This window comes from Perissodus microlepis, chromosome 16, assembly GCF_051167445.1.
Source record: "Perissodus microlepis isolate ML-2025 ecotype Zambia chromosome 16, ASM5116744v1, whole genome shotgun sequence".
Lineage (NCBI taxonomy): Eukaryota > Metazoa > Chordata > Actinopteri > Cichliformes > Cichlidae > Perissodus > Perissodus microlepis.
This window is the reverse complement of record NC_140476.1, coordinates 4141592-4159348: the sequence shown is the minus strand read 5'-3', so window position 1 is coordinate 4159348 and position 17757 is coordinate 4141592. Positions and strand designations below refer to the sequence as shown.

Below are 17757 nucleotides of genomic sequence, written 5' to 3'. Positions count from 1 at the left end.
AAAGGACACTAACAACATGGTCAAAACACCATTTGGTAGCAGTTTTGGGATTGTGGGCAGAAGCAAACTTCTGGTGGAGAAAAGAAAATCGGCATCCACATAAAGCGTTCTGTAGATGGAAACATGAAGTGCTCTGGTAGATGGCTGACTCGATAAAACACAGTGGGCCAACCACCACCAACATAAGCAGATAACATAGCACCCAACACTGGCCAACTTCACTGGATTTGAAACACCTTTTGATTCTCTCCACTCTTCCTCCAGACGGTGGGACGCTTTGAGTTCCGAATAAAAAGCAAAATGTACTTTCATCTGAAAAGAAGACTTTGAACCACTGAGCAAAAGTCCAGGTAAAATATTCTGATGTGGTCTCTGGCTCAGACAGTTGTAGCTCCATTCCTGTGCATGGAGGCAGATTCTACTTCTTGAATCAGCAATCTTCCCTATAATTGTTAATATTGCCAATGCAATGGTACCAATAGCACACTGAAATTCTGATTTTCATATGCTATAAACCATAATCATCAAATTTAAAACATAAACCGACTTGAATATTTTATTTCAAGTGTACTTAATACAGACTACATCAAAGTTTATTTTTCTGAGTTTAAACTAGAACAATAAATGAAAAATGTCATCATATTTTTTTACTATATTCAACAAACCCAGCGAGAGGCGACTTACTGGGCTGTCATAGACCTGTTTCCACTCATTTCTGCAGCCTGTCAGGTCCTGACGCAGGCCTTTGAAATGTTCCATCGCATCCAAGCGGCATATCTCATCCCAAGACTTTTTAGGCAGCCAGGTGCAGGGATTGGAGTAGGGATTGTCCAGGCCCACACCGCCCGTTAGAAGGAAGCGCCACTCCCCCTCTTCCACCTAAAACATTAATTAGTGACATGTCCTGTTAACACAGCAGCAGAATGACCAGAATTTGTAATTAAGTGGATTAATGCTTGACAATTTGGGGGATTATCTTTGGATAAGTAGTTTATGCAAATTGGAAATAGAAGAAACAGATAATCTAAAACAATGCTCGAGAAGACCAGAGCTGAAAACTGACACTAAGGAGCTTGTTTGATTATCTAATCACTTATTAAAAAAAAAAACAAAACCAAACAATATGTGTGTGTTCTCCATTATCAAATGTGTCTGTGCGTGTGTAAATTCCTACCAGCTTGCTATGCATAAGCAGGCTGACAGTGAGGCAGAGGGAAAAAAGTAGCTTATCCTTCTCAAACAGAGAGCGACACACATTCACATACAGTGTATAGGTAAAGTGGTCTCTCAGGATCTGCAGTCTGAAAAAAGAGATGCATGCCATCATTTAATAATCTTTAATCACATTAATGCACCATCACCAGCATTGCATTTAATTTTTTAACAGAGACCTTTAAAACACTGTTTTGGTGACCAGCAGGAACTAGTATTTTGCTAGTACATTAGTCAGGCCTGCCTACCTCTGCTCCAAGTCATCACTCTTGTCTGAGCTCTCAATGGAGCTGATGAAGAGGTTAATAAACCAGGTGAGGGAGTATTGGTACATGGGTTCAATGTTAGCCAGGTCAGCAATAGAGAAGAACAAGATTGCCGAATGCACGGCAATAGGTGTGTAACCCATGCGGGTCTCATCAATCTTCTTCTCTGTCACCTCGGCCACGGCCTGCTTCTCTGAGATTTCGTTGGCAAGCACCTTGGAAGCAGAGAGGATCTCGACGGCAGTCTCATCCTCCAGGATGTTGCCCTGAGAGGAGGACAGGACCTCTAATATTTTGTCCTCGATCTCCTTCAGTTGTCTGAAAAAAAAAAGAAAAAGGAAGAAACTCTGAATTAATAGTCTACAGTATTTTTCACTCGGGGAAGTAGAGATTTTATTGAATTAGTTGAATGGATTTGACCTTGGTCTAACATATGCCTCTGTACCTTTTGTTCTCTGCTCCCTGCAGAATGAGAGCCTGTTTCTCTTCTTCCAGGTCAGGCCTCTCCCGGGCTACCACAATGCCCAGTAGCTGGTCTTGAATGCCCTCTGGAGTGATCATGAAGTTTAGCAGAGTCACCTACATCACACAGAATATCCACTTCACGTACAACTATGGAGACATAATCGTTGAAGAATAAGTGATGTACGTGTGTATGTTTCAGAGGAAGGTGTCCGCCCTTTTTCTCAGCCATTAAAGTGAAGTGTTGATCGTCTCGGCTTTAGAGCTGTTCTCCTGGCCAAACCTCCTACCCAATCAATTTCAGTAACTGCTTCAGCCTTGGCAAAGTACAGGTAGGATGCATTTACTTTTTTCTCCTTTTCTGTGGAAAGGTGTTGCAGGAGTTGAAGGAGTGTCTTTTACCACAGGCGTAGTCATCCTGCGCTGCACTTACCCGGAGGTTAAAAGCCTATATATGCTATCTACTCTCTGCCCTAATAAAAGAGTGCACTTCTTCGGGGCTTAATTCCATTTCTATTGATGCCGTGAGACCCACTCAGCTGGTGGTAAAGACTCAGAGCCTGTATAAATCTCCAGTTTGTCCTTTTCACACATACACCCTCCTTCTTTGCCTCGCCTCGTCCCTTGCACTCCTAAGGGCTTTTTTTCTAGATGCTTACCCTCTTGTATTTGGAGCTATTGCGTTTCAAATAGGGTTTAATGGGAATAATGGAAACTCATAGTGTACTGTACAGAAGACAAAAAAAAAAAAAAAGATTTAAGAAAAATGAGGGAAAAAAAAGGGAAGAATTGAGCCAGCTGTGAAAAATGAGTTGAATCAATCTAATGGCTGCCCATAAAGAGGAGAGCCCCTGCAAATAGATGCTTGAAATGTGATCTTCTGTAATGCTTTCCAACCCCTTGCCTCTCAGTAATGCAATTTTCCTTTAATGCTCCTTTTCTTGGAACCTTTTTTCAGAGTGGATGGGGGCTGTGTTCCATTGGGAAGGTGATATAGGTGATATCACTGAACAATGATTCACTGTGTTATTGAGGTAAAAATGTCATTTGGGTGGTATCAATAACTAAGAGCCAAAGAAGAAAAGTAGATCTCATCTGATATCAAATGAAAACTTTAAATAAAAAAACAAAACGAAAATCAAACCTCAGTTCTAAATGATGCTATTTATCACTATTATTATTGATATTTTAAAGGCAGAAGCCTGCAGATGACTCTGTTGGTTTATGTGTGTGCTTGTGTTTTATTATTCCCTTCTATGTTGGCTCTGTTGTGGTAGATACATCTATCCTTAGCTGTGACACAATTAAAGGGTTGTAGCTCCATCTGTGTGGAAGAGGTTAGTACAGAATGCATGGAGGACTGCATACGGCTCGTTACAGCAACACTGAAACTTGCTGTAAACAGCACTGTTATGTGTGGTGACTATGAATGCTATCCTCTGCTTTAACTAAAGGTGGTATCAGATTTACGTCTCAGTGATGGAATATGTTGGATAGAAGGTTTCTCTGCGTGTCTCCACAACGTAGAATTAAAACATTAAAGCTAATCACCGGGAATTTTATCCATTCAAGTTCTTTCTGGATGCTCAGATACTTGATCCAACAAGCTGGCCAGTGAAACTCCCAGCAAGCCATTATAATGAAACTGCTGCAAACCTGCACTACCAGTCCTGCATCCTACTGCACCTTCCAAATGGACTTCAGTACAAGAAAAAAGGTTTCATAGTTATAATTACTGCACTTTATCCTATAGTAGGGAGAAGAAAAGCAGAACAGTGGTGACGGCAGTATCCCTACAGTACCTTGACAGAAGTCTCAGGCAGGTAGTGAGGGTTGCGTAGTTTGGTAGTGACGTAGAAGCGAAAGTCAGGAACATATTCAATGGTAGAGTCTCCCAGACGGATGCACATTGCACCGCCCTGTTTAAAGGTCTGTCGAAGCAGCAGAGGCTCCAGGATGGGATCCAGCTCCTCACCGACATTCTCCAGCAGCACTGACAGAAAATGTTCAAATCAATGTTTTTTCTAATCAGGAGAGAGACGTCTTTATAAATATAAAAAGCTGTCAAACTGTCTAAGGCGACCAACACTACTGCCTCAACAGCTGAGCTGCTTCAAAGCTTCAAATATTTCCAAACTCTTCAGCCAAGACAAAGCATTTTACCTACAACACCTTTACCAGTATCTTATAGATCACCAGTTAGCCATTTTGGCAGAACTGGGAGAAACACGCATTCAAACCCTGCATACGGTCGCCTGCTCTACCTGTGAAAAAGAGACTCTTCATGCCAAATGTTTCACTTTCTGGTTAAAAATACACTATAAATGGTCTTTAATCTGGTCTTTTGCCTTTGATATTTAATTCTTTACCCAATTTAACTATCTAATACAACTTTTTTTCACCATTATCATTTCACTGTTGTCATGTTTCATTTTACATCTCTCTCTAATATTAGTTTTATTCAGTTGTTTTGATTTAAATGCGCTGTACTGCATTGTGTCACGGCTTGTCATTTTACTTATTTCATGGTGCATTTATTTCATGCAGGACTCTCACTTCATGTCATTGTGGCCATGTTCCTGCCTCTGGAAAGTACTCTGCATCTTGCTTGAAAATGTTCTTTCAATTTAAAAATCTTTAAAATCATATTAAGGAGCAGTGGGAGACCCTTCCCAACAACGAAAGTTTATACTCCATACAAAGACTTGTAATAGTTGTGCTGATGCATTCCTGGCTCGCATAAACTATATATTATAAGTTATGTGATGAATTAAAGTTGAAATTAAACTGTCTTTCAGCTTTCTGTGATTAGTACTCAACCGTGAACTTCCACTGCAGTTGCATACATGAGTAATATCAAGAAATCAGTGAAGCACACGAAAATGCAATCGCCTTACTCCCATGACATCATTATTAATACGATTTCACATTAAGTATGATAATGCTCTTCTCATGTTACCAACATCAGCCCATCTATAATTGACATTTTGCCTTTAGGTGGTAACTAACTTTTTCTTCAGTTTTCAGATGGAGTGATAGCTGATGAACTTTCTCTTACAAGTTAGTTACCAAAGCAGGTCAACCCTTTATAGGCATAAATATTTAATATATGTTACCAGATTAAAAAGCATGTTTTTAAATTTAATAAACACATGCATATCCTAGGAGATTTGCCATGAAAGCACCAGCCCAACCGTGCTAAAAGAAAGAATAGTAGTGCATCATCAGGATTACAAGTGGCAATACAAACAGCAAGAAACTGTAAAACTGTGAAATAAGAAAACAGGCTGTGAAGGATGAAACTGTACCCTCAGGGCACTCTTTTGCGCCGTAAAAGGACAAGTTACTCTCTGAGCTGTTAGCCTCGCAGTAAGCAAAGACCTAGCGGCTGGCTGGGTCAGCTCATTATTTAGATGTATCTGTAATGGTGGTGCAGCTTTCTCTGTTTCTGAGTCTTAATTCCTTCTTGAAGTTGCCCCCGTGGCACCTTCAAAATAATATGAGAAGCAATTATCTACAATATTATCCCACAACTTTTAAAAACATGTTGTATACTTTTCTATGAGACATGGTGGGCTCTTTTCTGAAACCAGTTTGAGGACCAAAAGGTCACATCTACACAGCAGCACTGGGGATTGAATGCTTTTCCACTTCGGGGCTACAGAGATTAATAAAATCAGACACATGGCTGCCTCAACCACACTTGGTCACATAAAAACGGTCCAAAGACATCGTCACATCTGCCTACACATCGCAGCTTAAGCCTAACACCGGGCAGGAGAAAAAATAAATGCAGAACACATAATTGATTTCTCCTGAGCTTTTATGTGATCTATAGTAGTCTGACATATTAACAGTACATTAGGCCGAATAAAGGCTCACTCAGAAATGTCTCACTCAGAAACATCGCTAATTTCAATTTTGCCACTACAGAACAACAGAGAACAAAAGGGAGCTGCAGTCTTGGGGCAGCAGTAATTAGTTTCTGTGGTAAAGAGAGACCTCAGCAGGCAGTAACAGGGAGTGCAACAGTGTGGTTGAGGCAGCCATGGCAGACGCATTGAACTAGAAGAATTATTATACTTACCTGGTGTGCCAAACTGGATACAATTCTCCAGAGTGCGTACAAAGTCAGCATCGCTCAGTTTAATAACATGCAGGTTATTGGCCTTCTCCATATTTTTCACCCACTTGTTGGCCTGGCCTTGAGGATCGATCATCAATGGCCACCGCCTGGCATTACTACACACACACACACACACACACACACACACACACACACACACACACACACACACACACACACACACACACACACACAGCAGTGTGTGATCAAATGAGGCCACCTTGTCAGTGAGAAAGATCTTTTTAACTGTGAGACATGCGGGGTTGGGGGGAATGCTGAAGAACAACAACTGCGATGCAGAGAGCAGCTGAGAGGTGAAAACCGACTGAGCGCAGTTAGACAGCTCACAGCTGGATAGAACCCCAGTGGCAATAGTACTGTGACTACAGCACAATTTTGTTCTTCGTTTACACCAGGGGTCGGCAACCCTGGGCATGCATGCCACAGCTGGCACACAAAGGGTTAACTGATGGCACCACCATAGCTGGACTGGCCATGCCCGGTATGCCCAATGGTGATTTTTCGTTTTTATGTTGTTGTTTTTTTACGGTATAAACAATGAAAGATGGTGGATTGGCCAGATGCTGGCAGATGTGTAAAAATAACTCAGTTGTTTGGTGGTGGCAATGGAGGAGCTTCCAATGAGGCCAGCAGGTGGATGAGGGAAAGGGGAGGCAGGAGGAGGAGAGACCCGAGGCGGCCACCGGTCTGACAGTCAATGAACTGAACTTCAGGTAAGAAGTTATGACCTGCAGTCTATCTGGGTCAGATATAAACCAAGTTTAGGTGGAGTTTATTTTCGTTGTGCTGACTTTTTACAGTCAGTTACAATAACTCATACTGTGTGCTAGCTAGCATGACGGAGGTTCTATACAGCTGGGTGGGTGCTTTGATGTTGCTGATAGTGAACACTTTTTATTCATAAGGTTAGTTAGTAGAGTTGCCAACCGTCCCGTAAAAAACAGAATCGTCCCGCATTCAGAGAAAATATTACGCGTTTCGCATTGAGCTGAAAAGGAACACAGTTTGTCCCGGACTTCAGCTAGAATGGAAAAGACACAAAGCTGGAGTTATTCTGTCGTTACGCTGTCAGCTGCCTCTTCTTCTCTCATTCTCTCCCACTCTCTCTTTTTGCTACTTCAATGATCAATGATCAGCTGATCAGCTTTTCTCTCTTGTTTGTTTATCGCCCACTTTGCGCCAGAAAGAGGAAACCAGTGGATGTCGCGCTAAACAGCAGCAGCATGTTTAAGCTTGATCAGCTGTTGTTAGAATTTATTTAATATTAATTTCTAGTATCAGCTGATGTTTGCTGGAGCCACAGCTGTAAAGCTGCTGGTCATGATGTCAGTTTGGTTATCTGGTGAGAGGGAAACATGAAGATGAAACCAGGAGACGTCCTTACTGAATCATCAGAGCTGAGCAGGTGATGGAGAAACAGGTTTACCTTTTAGGTGACATGAATGAGTTGATGGGAAGTCATGAACTGTTTCTGAGAGACAAATAACACCAGTATCCTTTTCTACATAGCTGAAGGCTGGTAACTGTGCAGGGGCGGGTCTAGGAAAGTTTTGTCAGGGGGCCAGGTAGGGCATTAACAGGGAAAGGAGGGCACAAAGAAATACTTTTCTTTCTTATTCTCATTTAAAATGTCTCGCTTTTAATAAATAATTATCTGAATCTTACAACTAAAGTTTTTATCTGATGTAAAATGTATAGAAATCATACATAAACCAACAAGACTGTACATCACTGTCATAACAATGTTCATTTTCATTCAAAGGCTTTATGGCTTTAATACCTGGTGGGCCGGTCTCTAGTCAAAATGCCCGGGCCGGTTTTTTGTCCCAGTCCAGCCCTGGGCACGACGCGCAGTGAATTAATCTGAGAAGGTGCATTAAAAAAATAAATGGCCGGGCCAGCGGTGCACATTGCAAATTAGCTCGGATAGACACATTAGTTGTGCCGCTTCTTAATGACGGTATCTTAGCTAACAACCCCAACTACCAGATTCAACTTGTAATTGGCTAAATTCCGACACTTCAAATGCTTCAGGAGCTGTCCACTCAGTGCAGCATCAGCCCCACGGAAATACATGGATACATCCGTAGACTCGAGATAGAATTCACTATGTGTTTTCAGGACTTTCAGGTGTATGGACCAATGTGTTCTTTTCTGATTAAACCAGAAAGGTTTAATGAGCAGCTGGGTTTGTCTCGCATTAACTGGCTGGACACAGAGGACATCGAAATGCAGCTGATTGAACTGAAAAGCTTGACTATGTGGGGGTCAAAATTTGCAGAACTACGAACGCAGCTGGAATCCATAGCTGTGCGTGTTCATGGAGCTTGCATTTTCAGCTGCTGAACATCACTACCTGTCAAGTTTAACTGTCTTCAGAATATTGCAGAGGCATTATTGACAGTATTTGGCTCTACATATCTGTGTGAGCAGATTTTCTCTCAGGTAGCCGTCTGAACGCTGTGTCTCTGAGTGGGAGACCAGAGATCAGTTTAACATGTGTATCCCTGTATTAACAAACATGCCATATCGCTCAGTTTATTTTTCTTATCATTGTTGTGAGGAGGCCATAAATAGCATTTGCATTTTCTGTTGTACAGTTCATTTGCTGTTATGGATAAAAAGTCTTTTTTTGTTTCAAAATAGCTGATAACTATTCGCTGATAGCTGCCAACATCTGCGAATAAATATAATTCTATAAAGTTGTTCTATATAGTGTGTAACTGTTAATATAGAGCATTATTAAATTTATTGCTAATGCAATTATATGGCACACTGACTGGCACACATCATCAGAAAGGTTGCCTACCCCTGGTTTACACAAACAGTGTTATTTTTTTACCATTCATTTTAGACAAACTGACCAATTTTATCCTGGTTCTTTGTTAATCCACATATACAGTGACCTCAAACACTGCATCTAAACACATTCCTGCAGAGTAATAAAATACCCTTGTCTCTATTACAGCAACAATCCAAAGGTGCAGTGCACCTCTAAAGTGCTTTGGTGAAAAGTCTATTTCAAGTTCTCTTTTCTCCTTCTATTTTTGCCTTTGAGAGATTCTCAAAATCCTGTCTTTCTCCTTTCAATTTAATTCAGTTTTCTGTAAAGAATTCACATACAAGATCATTTAAGTCAAGTCCATTTACATCACAGTAAATACAATGTTAAACATTATGGTAATATTTGGGCCTTTGAAAGTTGGACTTCAGTACTCACGAGATTATGATTGCGTTATCTATGGAGAAGCTGTCCGATGGCAAGCCAGCAATGGTCCACGAGCGAATTTTTACTGCATCACCCAGTGATTTCATTAGAGACATGTTGCGGGAGCATGGGATCTTTCTGCTCTTACAAAGATTCATCCACTCCTGTGTCTGATCCTGGAAAGCAGCAGATTACTAGTAACGACTTTCTTCATTTTCCTAGATGCAGACAAACACACTAACCTGCTACCAAATACATCACCTGCCCATTTTACCTGAAGACACTGGTGTACCCAGTGTTCTTTTTAAATTTCTGATAGCTTAGTTTAGCTAGTGTGTTAGCACTGCTGAAATTCATCTTTTGGGTTAAAATGCTAATTTGCATTTCACTTTCAATAGCTAACAATAAAAATACTGGTGACTGCCAGTGCTACCCTTCAGTCTCCAGGTAGATACACCTATAGTATCAATTTCAAAATGCTACATCGTCTTGTTCTTAAGTTATCACATTCACAGGATTTTCAGAAAACTTACTCTACCCAGAGAAGTGGAAATCACTGAGATTTGAACTCATCTGAGATTTTTAGTAGATGCACCTATGGTACAAATTTTCTGTTTTATTTATATAGCACCAAATCACAACAAAAGTGGCCTCAAGGCACTTTACATTCTGAGGTATAGACCCTACAATAATACAGAATGTTCACCACGTTTTCAAGTTATCACATTCATAAGATTTTCAGAAAACTTGAAACTTGCTTTCACAAATGTAGGTGTTCTCGCCACCTGCCAGCTAGAGTGACAACAATACACCATCAGCTTTTTATGGCATATCTTTTATGGCCATAAAAAAAAGTCATTAAGCTATTTTCAATACAATCTATAGTCTGTACCTGTCTGTAGCTTGACGTGAATGCTCCCAGGTAAGCTACTATGCCTGCTGAGATGAGGATGTCCCCAATCAGGTTATTGTAGAGGTTTCCAAGTTGTAAGGCCATTTCACTCCAGCGAGTCTTCTCCCCACCCAAACCTCCAATGAGCTGCTCTGCTCGCTCCAGCTTCTTACTGCAAAGATCGACCTGGAAGATATCATTACAAAAGGAAACTGAACAACAGTTCAAAAACAGTGTACTTGATTCCTGTCTGTGCCATATTCTTTTCTTTGTTGTTTTTTTGGTGTTGATGAATAACTGCATACATTTGTTTACATTCAGTGGAGAAACTGCTGACTGTTATATTTTAACATTTACAGAACATGTAATAGATATGATCATTTCCAGTGATCAGATCTGTTTAAAATTTCAAATATGGCAATTATTACAATCAATTGGATTCTCCATCAGAGATAGCAAACCTGACTCTCTAGGTCAGCTTTCTTGTTTTTATTGGCATCCAAAGTCTTCTGAAGCTTTGCAAGTTTATCTTGGACTTCTTTTAGAGCAGCCTGCTTTTTCCTCAAGCCCTCCATGGCCACCTTTAGCTTCCCTTCAGCCTGTGCCAGCTTCTCTTTCTTTGGAGCCACCACCTTGGCAACTCTGAAAAACATATAATCTTATCTTCATAAATCTAAATGTGCAATACATAAGAGTAATTTACTAGATATGTGTGAAGTACAGGTGAAACAAACCAATATGAGTTAGTTTATCTTTACAAAATTACTCATCTACACTGCATGAATATAAATTAACAAACATCAAAGTTCTGCAACTTCTTGACTGCTTTCGGAACATAAAAGATGAAATACTTCATACTACATGGCAGTATGAAAATATGAATTAAATAATATCTCATCTTATTGTTTTTAAATTAACGCTTTTACTGTGTATGGAAAGTGTCACCCGATGCCATCCTTATAATGAAACTGGATACTGTTGTTGAGAAATATTAAGAACTTCACTGCAGACAGGAAAATTGAATTTTATGACAAACTTTGCATCAATAAATAAAAGTAGCATTTAAGAATGTCACAACAATAATGATGCTAACATTTCCTTTTCAATGAGTCATATCTTGGAATTGGCCTTGCAGATGAATCACTTGGGACCTGGCATATTCATGGTATACAGCCAGAAACTTATTACCCCTTTGAAGCTAACTAAGCCTCATGTTAATCACTAAGACGGATGAAAAGCTTGCCCAGGCTTGGTGCATATACATTAGTTTTCAGAACTAAGAACACAAGATGAGAATATTACTTACTTGTCATACTTGTCCATGGCACAAACCCACTTACACATACCCTCAGCTGCAGTGGATGCAGTTCTAATCTTTTCTGGCACAAAGTCTGGGTTGGTAATGTACTTGGTGCGGATGATGGCCATAAGATTTGGAGGAATGTTATCTTTGTCATACTCATGGAGGCTCTGGAGAAACCTTAGGTCTCCCAGAAGCTTTTTGGCTGGGCCCCAAAAGTCTTCCACTTTTTTACCAGAGCCTGAGGGGTCCGGCACACGATCTGGTTTGATGCCTTTAAGAATGCAAATTGCCTCCATAACCAGCTTGACTGCTGTGGGTGGGCTTTTCATGGACTTCACCACTGTGATATCCTGTTGACAGAATCATTAATCACTATTTGCTGTACACTACATTTAGCCTTTGAGCCACATTAAAATATTCAGCTTTTACCTGAGGGGTCAGAGTATTCAACGCAGCCAGGGCCGACTCCAGGATGGGCATAGCTTCAGCCAGGTCAGCATCACATTCATCCTTGATAGCTTTGGCAGCCATGGCTTGTTCGTTGGCCACTGCTTCATCTATTTTCACCACCTTCTCTGTCTCAGCCACCTCCACAGATTCATGTTCAATCACCACCATCATCTCATCTACCTCTTTGCTAGCTACAAGCAGCTGTGGCTGTAGAGCCTCTAGCTCAACTTGCATGGTAGCCACTTGTTCTGCAGCTGATTCCAGCTTTTCCAGACCGACTTCATAGCGACTTTTCATCTTCATCACCTCACTGAGCAAAGGACAGAGGGATTAAAGGGAAACGCTTACACCTTCAAACTAGATTTTTGTGCCGCTTGATTCACATCAACTGATGAAGTCAATTTAAACTAAAACCTAAAAGCAGCACTTGAATGAAAAATGTTACAAATGAATAGAGATACATAAAATATATCTTGATCTTACGCTCTTCTTGTCTTCAGCAAAGCTTTGAAGGTGGAAATGAGCTCCAGATATGAGGTTGGAGTGACATAATTGTGACGCTGCAACTCAGTCAAAAAGCGGTGAGACAAATTAACGGTTGAGGTGTGGAAGCTCTTGCACATAGTGATGCAGCCTTCTCGGGCCTCTTCCGTCATCTCAACATCCTCCAGGAAGCGGCAGGCCACTGCCTGCAGGGCATCTTCAGGCCAAGTCTAACAAGGAAGGAAATAGGTTGTTTTCCTGTTTTTAACTGGTGTGCTTCCAGACATTACTATTTACCCTCTGCTATGTGGTACTGGTAATGTTATCAGTTACTAATGAAGCATGGAGCATGAAATACACTACATGCTCTGTGTTTACTGGTCAACTATTAGTGCAAACCTCTGATGGGACAAAAAGCACAGCAAAACATGTATGTAACATACATACACTCACCTGAAACCAGTCAATAGTACAGCAGTTAATGAGTGCGGGGAAACGTCTCAAACGGTCCCTGAAAGCATCTCCAATGGGACTCATGGCCAGCACCACATGCAGCTGTGTGCGACAGCGCTCTAAGAACATGTTGAAAAGCGACAAGGGGCTGCCATCTGTTTGTTTTTCTCTATCACGCTGCCTGTCCAGCACACGCATTCGCTCACTAATTTCCTGCTTCTCATCCACCGCAAACAGGTTAGGCACCTGGAAATAAGAAAATATTTACAATTTCGCACCTTTTCTCCATGTGTCACCATCTGTTCACCTGAATGAAGTAGTCAGTCTCTCTCTTCCATCCACTTTACCTCACCAGTGTTGAGCAAGTTGCCAATGTCCTCCAAGAATGACTCCATTTTGATCTGAGCGTCTGTAAACAGGAAAACGCCATGAGCCTCTCCTTCCGTAGCCTTCCTCAGGATTTGTTTCAGGTCATCGTGCCATTCAGTGGTTCCATAGGTCTTGGATATTTCCACCTGGAAAAGCTCTGCCTCTGCCATGTAGGCAGCCAGACGGGTGAGAGACTGACGCCCACTCCCACCAACCCCTACCAGCAGGGCATGCCCACTGGGTTGCTTGAGGATGCGGGAAATCCGGCACACATGCTCGATGGCAAAACGGAAGAGCACCAGATTCATTGGTGCTTTGCTGGTGTTGTTGAACTCCTCCAAGTGTGATTCCACAACCTGTCGTAGCCGATCTAAGTCATGAACTTCGCGGTAGTTGCGGTCCTCACCTTTGGGGTCATGGAAGTCACAAAACATGAGGCTGCGCAGGTCATCTTCAGTCACCTTTCCATCTTGGTCCTGGTCCAGATGCTGGAAAAGCTGATGGAAGTTCTCCTTCATGTGAGTCTGACACACAACCTGTAGATGACTTACAAGCCAGGATCGATCGGTGTCGTGGACCAGTCGATCGTAGTACACCCTCAGGACCTGTGGATTAACAAGAAAAGGAAAGAAACAGACATGTGCAGAGACATATATGGACAGATCTCAACACCAAATCTTGTTGGCTTGACTGAAGCTATTTTATAATGTATTTCCACTTTCCACAGCAATACGTTATGTTACTTTAGTTATGCTGCTTTCATGTACCTCATACTGTTTGTAATGTACGATATTACCTCATGGACCCAGAGCCGTTTGATGACAGACTGTTCCTCTGCAGTCTCTGGCCGTGACAGGCAGATGCCCTGGATAACCCGGGAGACATCACGTAAATTGAACAAGTAATGGGACTTTGTGGGGGTTGGTAGCAGGTTCTTGGTGGCCTCTTGGTAAACTGACAAAGTGCTATGGACGATCTGAGAGGTCAGAGTAGCAAATGTCTTGGGGAATAAAAACCTGCAAATCAAATGAATTCATTGTTGAGATCCTGTTCCTGGAGTTTAGTCAGAAAAATGAATCTGTAATTGTTGTTTTAACTAAACACTGAACTCATAAATATATGGTATTATCAAAAATCTATCTTTAAACAAATATAACTGTTTTCAAAATGCAAAAACATCTTTAAAACATGTATATTTTTAAAATGCAGCTGCCATATGTGCCTGGATGAGTGCTAGTGGAGATCTGAAATCTGTCCAGAAGATCTGATTGCTTTTGGTCTTATGGTCTCTGAAGTAAACAATGTGGCAGAGCAAAAAGGGGAGAGCAAAAGTACCACCTTTAATCCTCAAATGACTGACACAGACACTGATGTACAGAATAATTGGATCCTAGCTGGTATTTACTATATTTTGCTCAAAAAGATCTTCTGCGGTATTGAGTAACTGATTATCCTGTATATGCAAGGCATGGTTATTTACACAGGCACATTTGGTAAATTTGAATAAAATTAATGTCTCAACATCCTAATTGTTAGTGTTACCGTATGGTAAAATGCCAATTTGTGATCCTGGAGAAGATTGTATACATGGTCTTCTCATCAAAGTCATTAATGGTGATCATGTTGAAGTGACGCAGGAACCGAGGAGTGACAGGGTTACGCCCCCCACCTAAAAAAAAAAGCAGACAACAAAATACAAACTGGAATTACTAACTCACAGTTTGAAGCCTGATAGAGCAAGTATTTTACATCCTTGTCTGTCCAGTCTTACACAGTATAGTATATGTAGTAAAAATTTAAGGAATTTGTTCAAAGGTTTTGAGCGCATTTTGTTGCAAAATGCAAGTTATTAATATATTGACATTTTATCAATATAATGAAGGGCATGATTCCAGTGAGAAACATACTGGCTTCCCTTTGAGACTGTTTTTACGGTTGAGTACAGAAGATCAATAGAAGCCACGATCACATGGTGTTACTGCGATCACCTGAAGCTCAGCAAAACCAGTGTGGTTTTGGCAGACTACCAAGCAGCTTCCAGAGGAACAAGAGGCCTGCTGTCATAGTTTAATGCAGGGAAACAAAGTGTAGAAGGTGGGCACCTAGCAGTCAAATCAATGAAAAACTCAACTGAGGCCGCAGTACCTCTCCTCTCTCCTTTACCTGAGATTGACAATCCCTCCAACCTTCTTCGATTGGGACAAACAATGGCCAGAAAAAATCTAAACTTAACATAAAAATTATACATTAATAATTCTTGAGATGAGTCATCTTGACCAGCTATCACCGTGGCAGCTGGTAAACACTTGGGACAGCATTTAGTTTCAGTGGCTGCCACAGATACGCAGACCTCAGAAAAACTAAAAAACTGTCAGCTCACGCATCACCAAAAATGTGGCCACCTGAGAGTGGCTCCCATCCCCTTCCTTTTGCAGCTGTCACTGCCAGCTGCTTCAGTGGAGGAGGTTGCCTTCATGTTTACACTGGTTGTTGTATTGGAGACAGATGTGGTAAGCATTTTTTCCATTTGTAAAAACCTTAAGGCAATGAGAAGCTCACAAAACGGCAGGGAATGGTTTGTGACACTGACTCAACAGTCGCTCGAGCAACAGAAAAACAAGAATACTCACTCTACAAACATTTTAATCAAGCACTGACATTTCTGTCATTGGCTGATGGCATTTCTAATTAACCTTTAAGTATCAGTGCGGCTACTTACCAGGTGGTCCCATCGCACATATGATCAGGATATCCGTCAGATTAATCATGGCGCAGTCCTTCAAGTCATACCAGTTCCAGTGATCAAGCCACTGGCGAAGCAGCTCCACAGGAGGTTGTGCACCATAAACCTCTCTCGCTGGCATGTTTACATCATCCACAAATACCACCTAATAGAATGTAACATTAGTATTCTTAAACTTAAACTGCATATACTAGAGAAAAACAAATTATCTGGTGTATTTAAAACTGTACGCTGCCACACTGTTTAACGCTCAATAGATCGAGTGCACACCGGCAAAGAAACAAGATGTTCAAAAATTATAAAATGTAGGTGATAAAGAGGCGCTACCATTTTTTTCCCCACTGGAGGGCCAAACACTCCTTTGCGCCGCTTATCTAGCTTGGACATAATAATGTTTTGTGTCTGGGCAGCTGTAGTCTGGGCTGAGAAGTTGATAAACAATGGGGTGTACACATCCTTCTGTATCTTATTCAACAGGAAGTCCTAGGCAAGAGATTTGAAATATGAACACAAGTTATCATCAGATCTCAAGGTATGGGAGCATACGGTAAACAGTATATTACATTTCTTTCATTGTTCATTATTTATTATTTGTTTATTTACCAGGAGCAATGCATCTTAATGGACATCAGTGTATCAAAAATATAAACATATCCACAACATGGCAGATTACAGCAAACCTGCTAGTTTACATCTGTAGTTTCAGGGCAGGTCACATAATACTTTGTAATAAAAAAGATACACAGATATAAAGCAAGAACAAACACTAATAACACATCACACAGAAATGTGTTAATGATCAGAGATCTGGTGTTCCGTTAGTAGAAAGGGTGATGGTCACACCAACTTATTCCAGCTATTCAGTTTATTTACTTTTAGTGTAACTTATATATAAAATAAATCACCTTCCTCTCCTTTCCTGCTGATCTTCTCTATGTTATAACCAGGTATATATCACAGCCTTAACTGAAACCTTCTGTTAACCTAAAAAGTCGATATCAGAGGCACTAAGTAAAAGTTCCTCTGGATATTTACATCAAATTGGCTTAATATTTTTGACTTCGACAACAAGGTATCACACTCCAAGACATGAGACAAACAGAAATCTTGCTCTTGTACTCAGTGGAGGGTTTATACTCATAAAGGCTTTCTTTCTGGTTTATTCAAATCCTACAAGTGATTTATAAAGAACTAGGTATGTCAGTAGTAGTAATACTTCTAGAAAATTAATAACCTTGCTGATTGCCGCACACACAAAAAACAAACAAACAAACAAACAAAAAAACACTGTAGTGCTCATTTTCACCCCATTTTAAATTAGCATATCAAAAGTACCTGTTACAAATACACATAAAAAGGATCATTTTCAATTTTATCTGGATAAATGATTATGATAAGCTTTTTAATCTAATTAAAATTAAAAGTGGCTGTCAGTATGTATTTCATTAGAAAAAATTCTCAGTTAATCCCTGAAAATGATAAATAAATTGTGAAATGAGGTGTCTCCCTGAGGAGAAGCTCTAAAGTAATGGTGCACAGGCTAAAACGGTAAAATCAGTGACTTTTTCAAACTGCATGAGTTTACAGAAAGGACATTTTATTAAAAGCTCAAAATAACGGGCACCCACTGAACAAACCTCCTTCTGTGTTTATATGAACAGGGAACATAGCATACATAGAGAGCTGATGCATTTTATTAGGATTTTATTTTTAGGTTCAGAGCACATCCTTAGCTTGCTTTCTGCATAAGCATATATTAAGCGGTCATA

The 17757-nt window shown here is 40.6% G+C and overlaps 1 protein-coding gene across 2 annotated transcripts in view; it reads right to left on the bottom strand.

Moving 5' to 3' along the window:
• Positions 1-17757, bottom strand: part of dnah7 (dynein, axonemal, heavy chain 7) — a 73763-nt gene that overhangs the window by 16037 nt on the left and 39969 nt on the right. For both annotated transcript variants that reach the window (XM_084954670.1, XM_084954669.1), the window contains exons 37-54: positions 16316-16471; positions 15965-16133; positions 14788-14914; positions 14042-14261; positions 13224-13850; positions 12877-13122; positions 12424-12653; positions 11920-12250; positions 11494-11840; positions 10649-10829; positions 10188-10373; positions 9308-9471; positions 6028-6182; positions 3743-3933; positions 1924-2057; positions 1461-1796; positions 1175-1301; positions 685-879 (exon numbers count right to left, since the gene is read on the bottom strand). In XM_084954670.1, the coding sequence (XP_084810796.1) occupies positions 685-879; positions 1175-1301; positions 1461-1796; positions 1924-2057; positions 3743-3933; positions 6028-6182; positions 9308-9471; positions 10188-10373; positions 10649-10829; positions 11494-11840; positions 11920-12250; positions 12424-12653; positions 12877-13122; positions 13224-13850; positions 14042-14261; positions 14788-14914; positions 15965-16133; positions 16316-16471 (4122 nt within the window). The remainder of the gene's footprint in view (positions 1-684; positions 880-1174; positions 1302-1460; positions 1797-1923; positions 2058-3742; positions 3934-6027; positions 6183-9307; positions 9472-10187; positions 10374-10648; positions 10830-11493; positions 11841-11919; positions 12251-12423; positions 12654-12876; positions 13123-13223; positions 13851-14041; positions 14262-14787; positions 14915-15964; positions 16134-16315; positions 16472-17757) is intronic.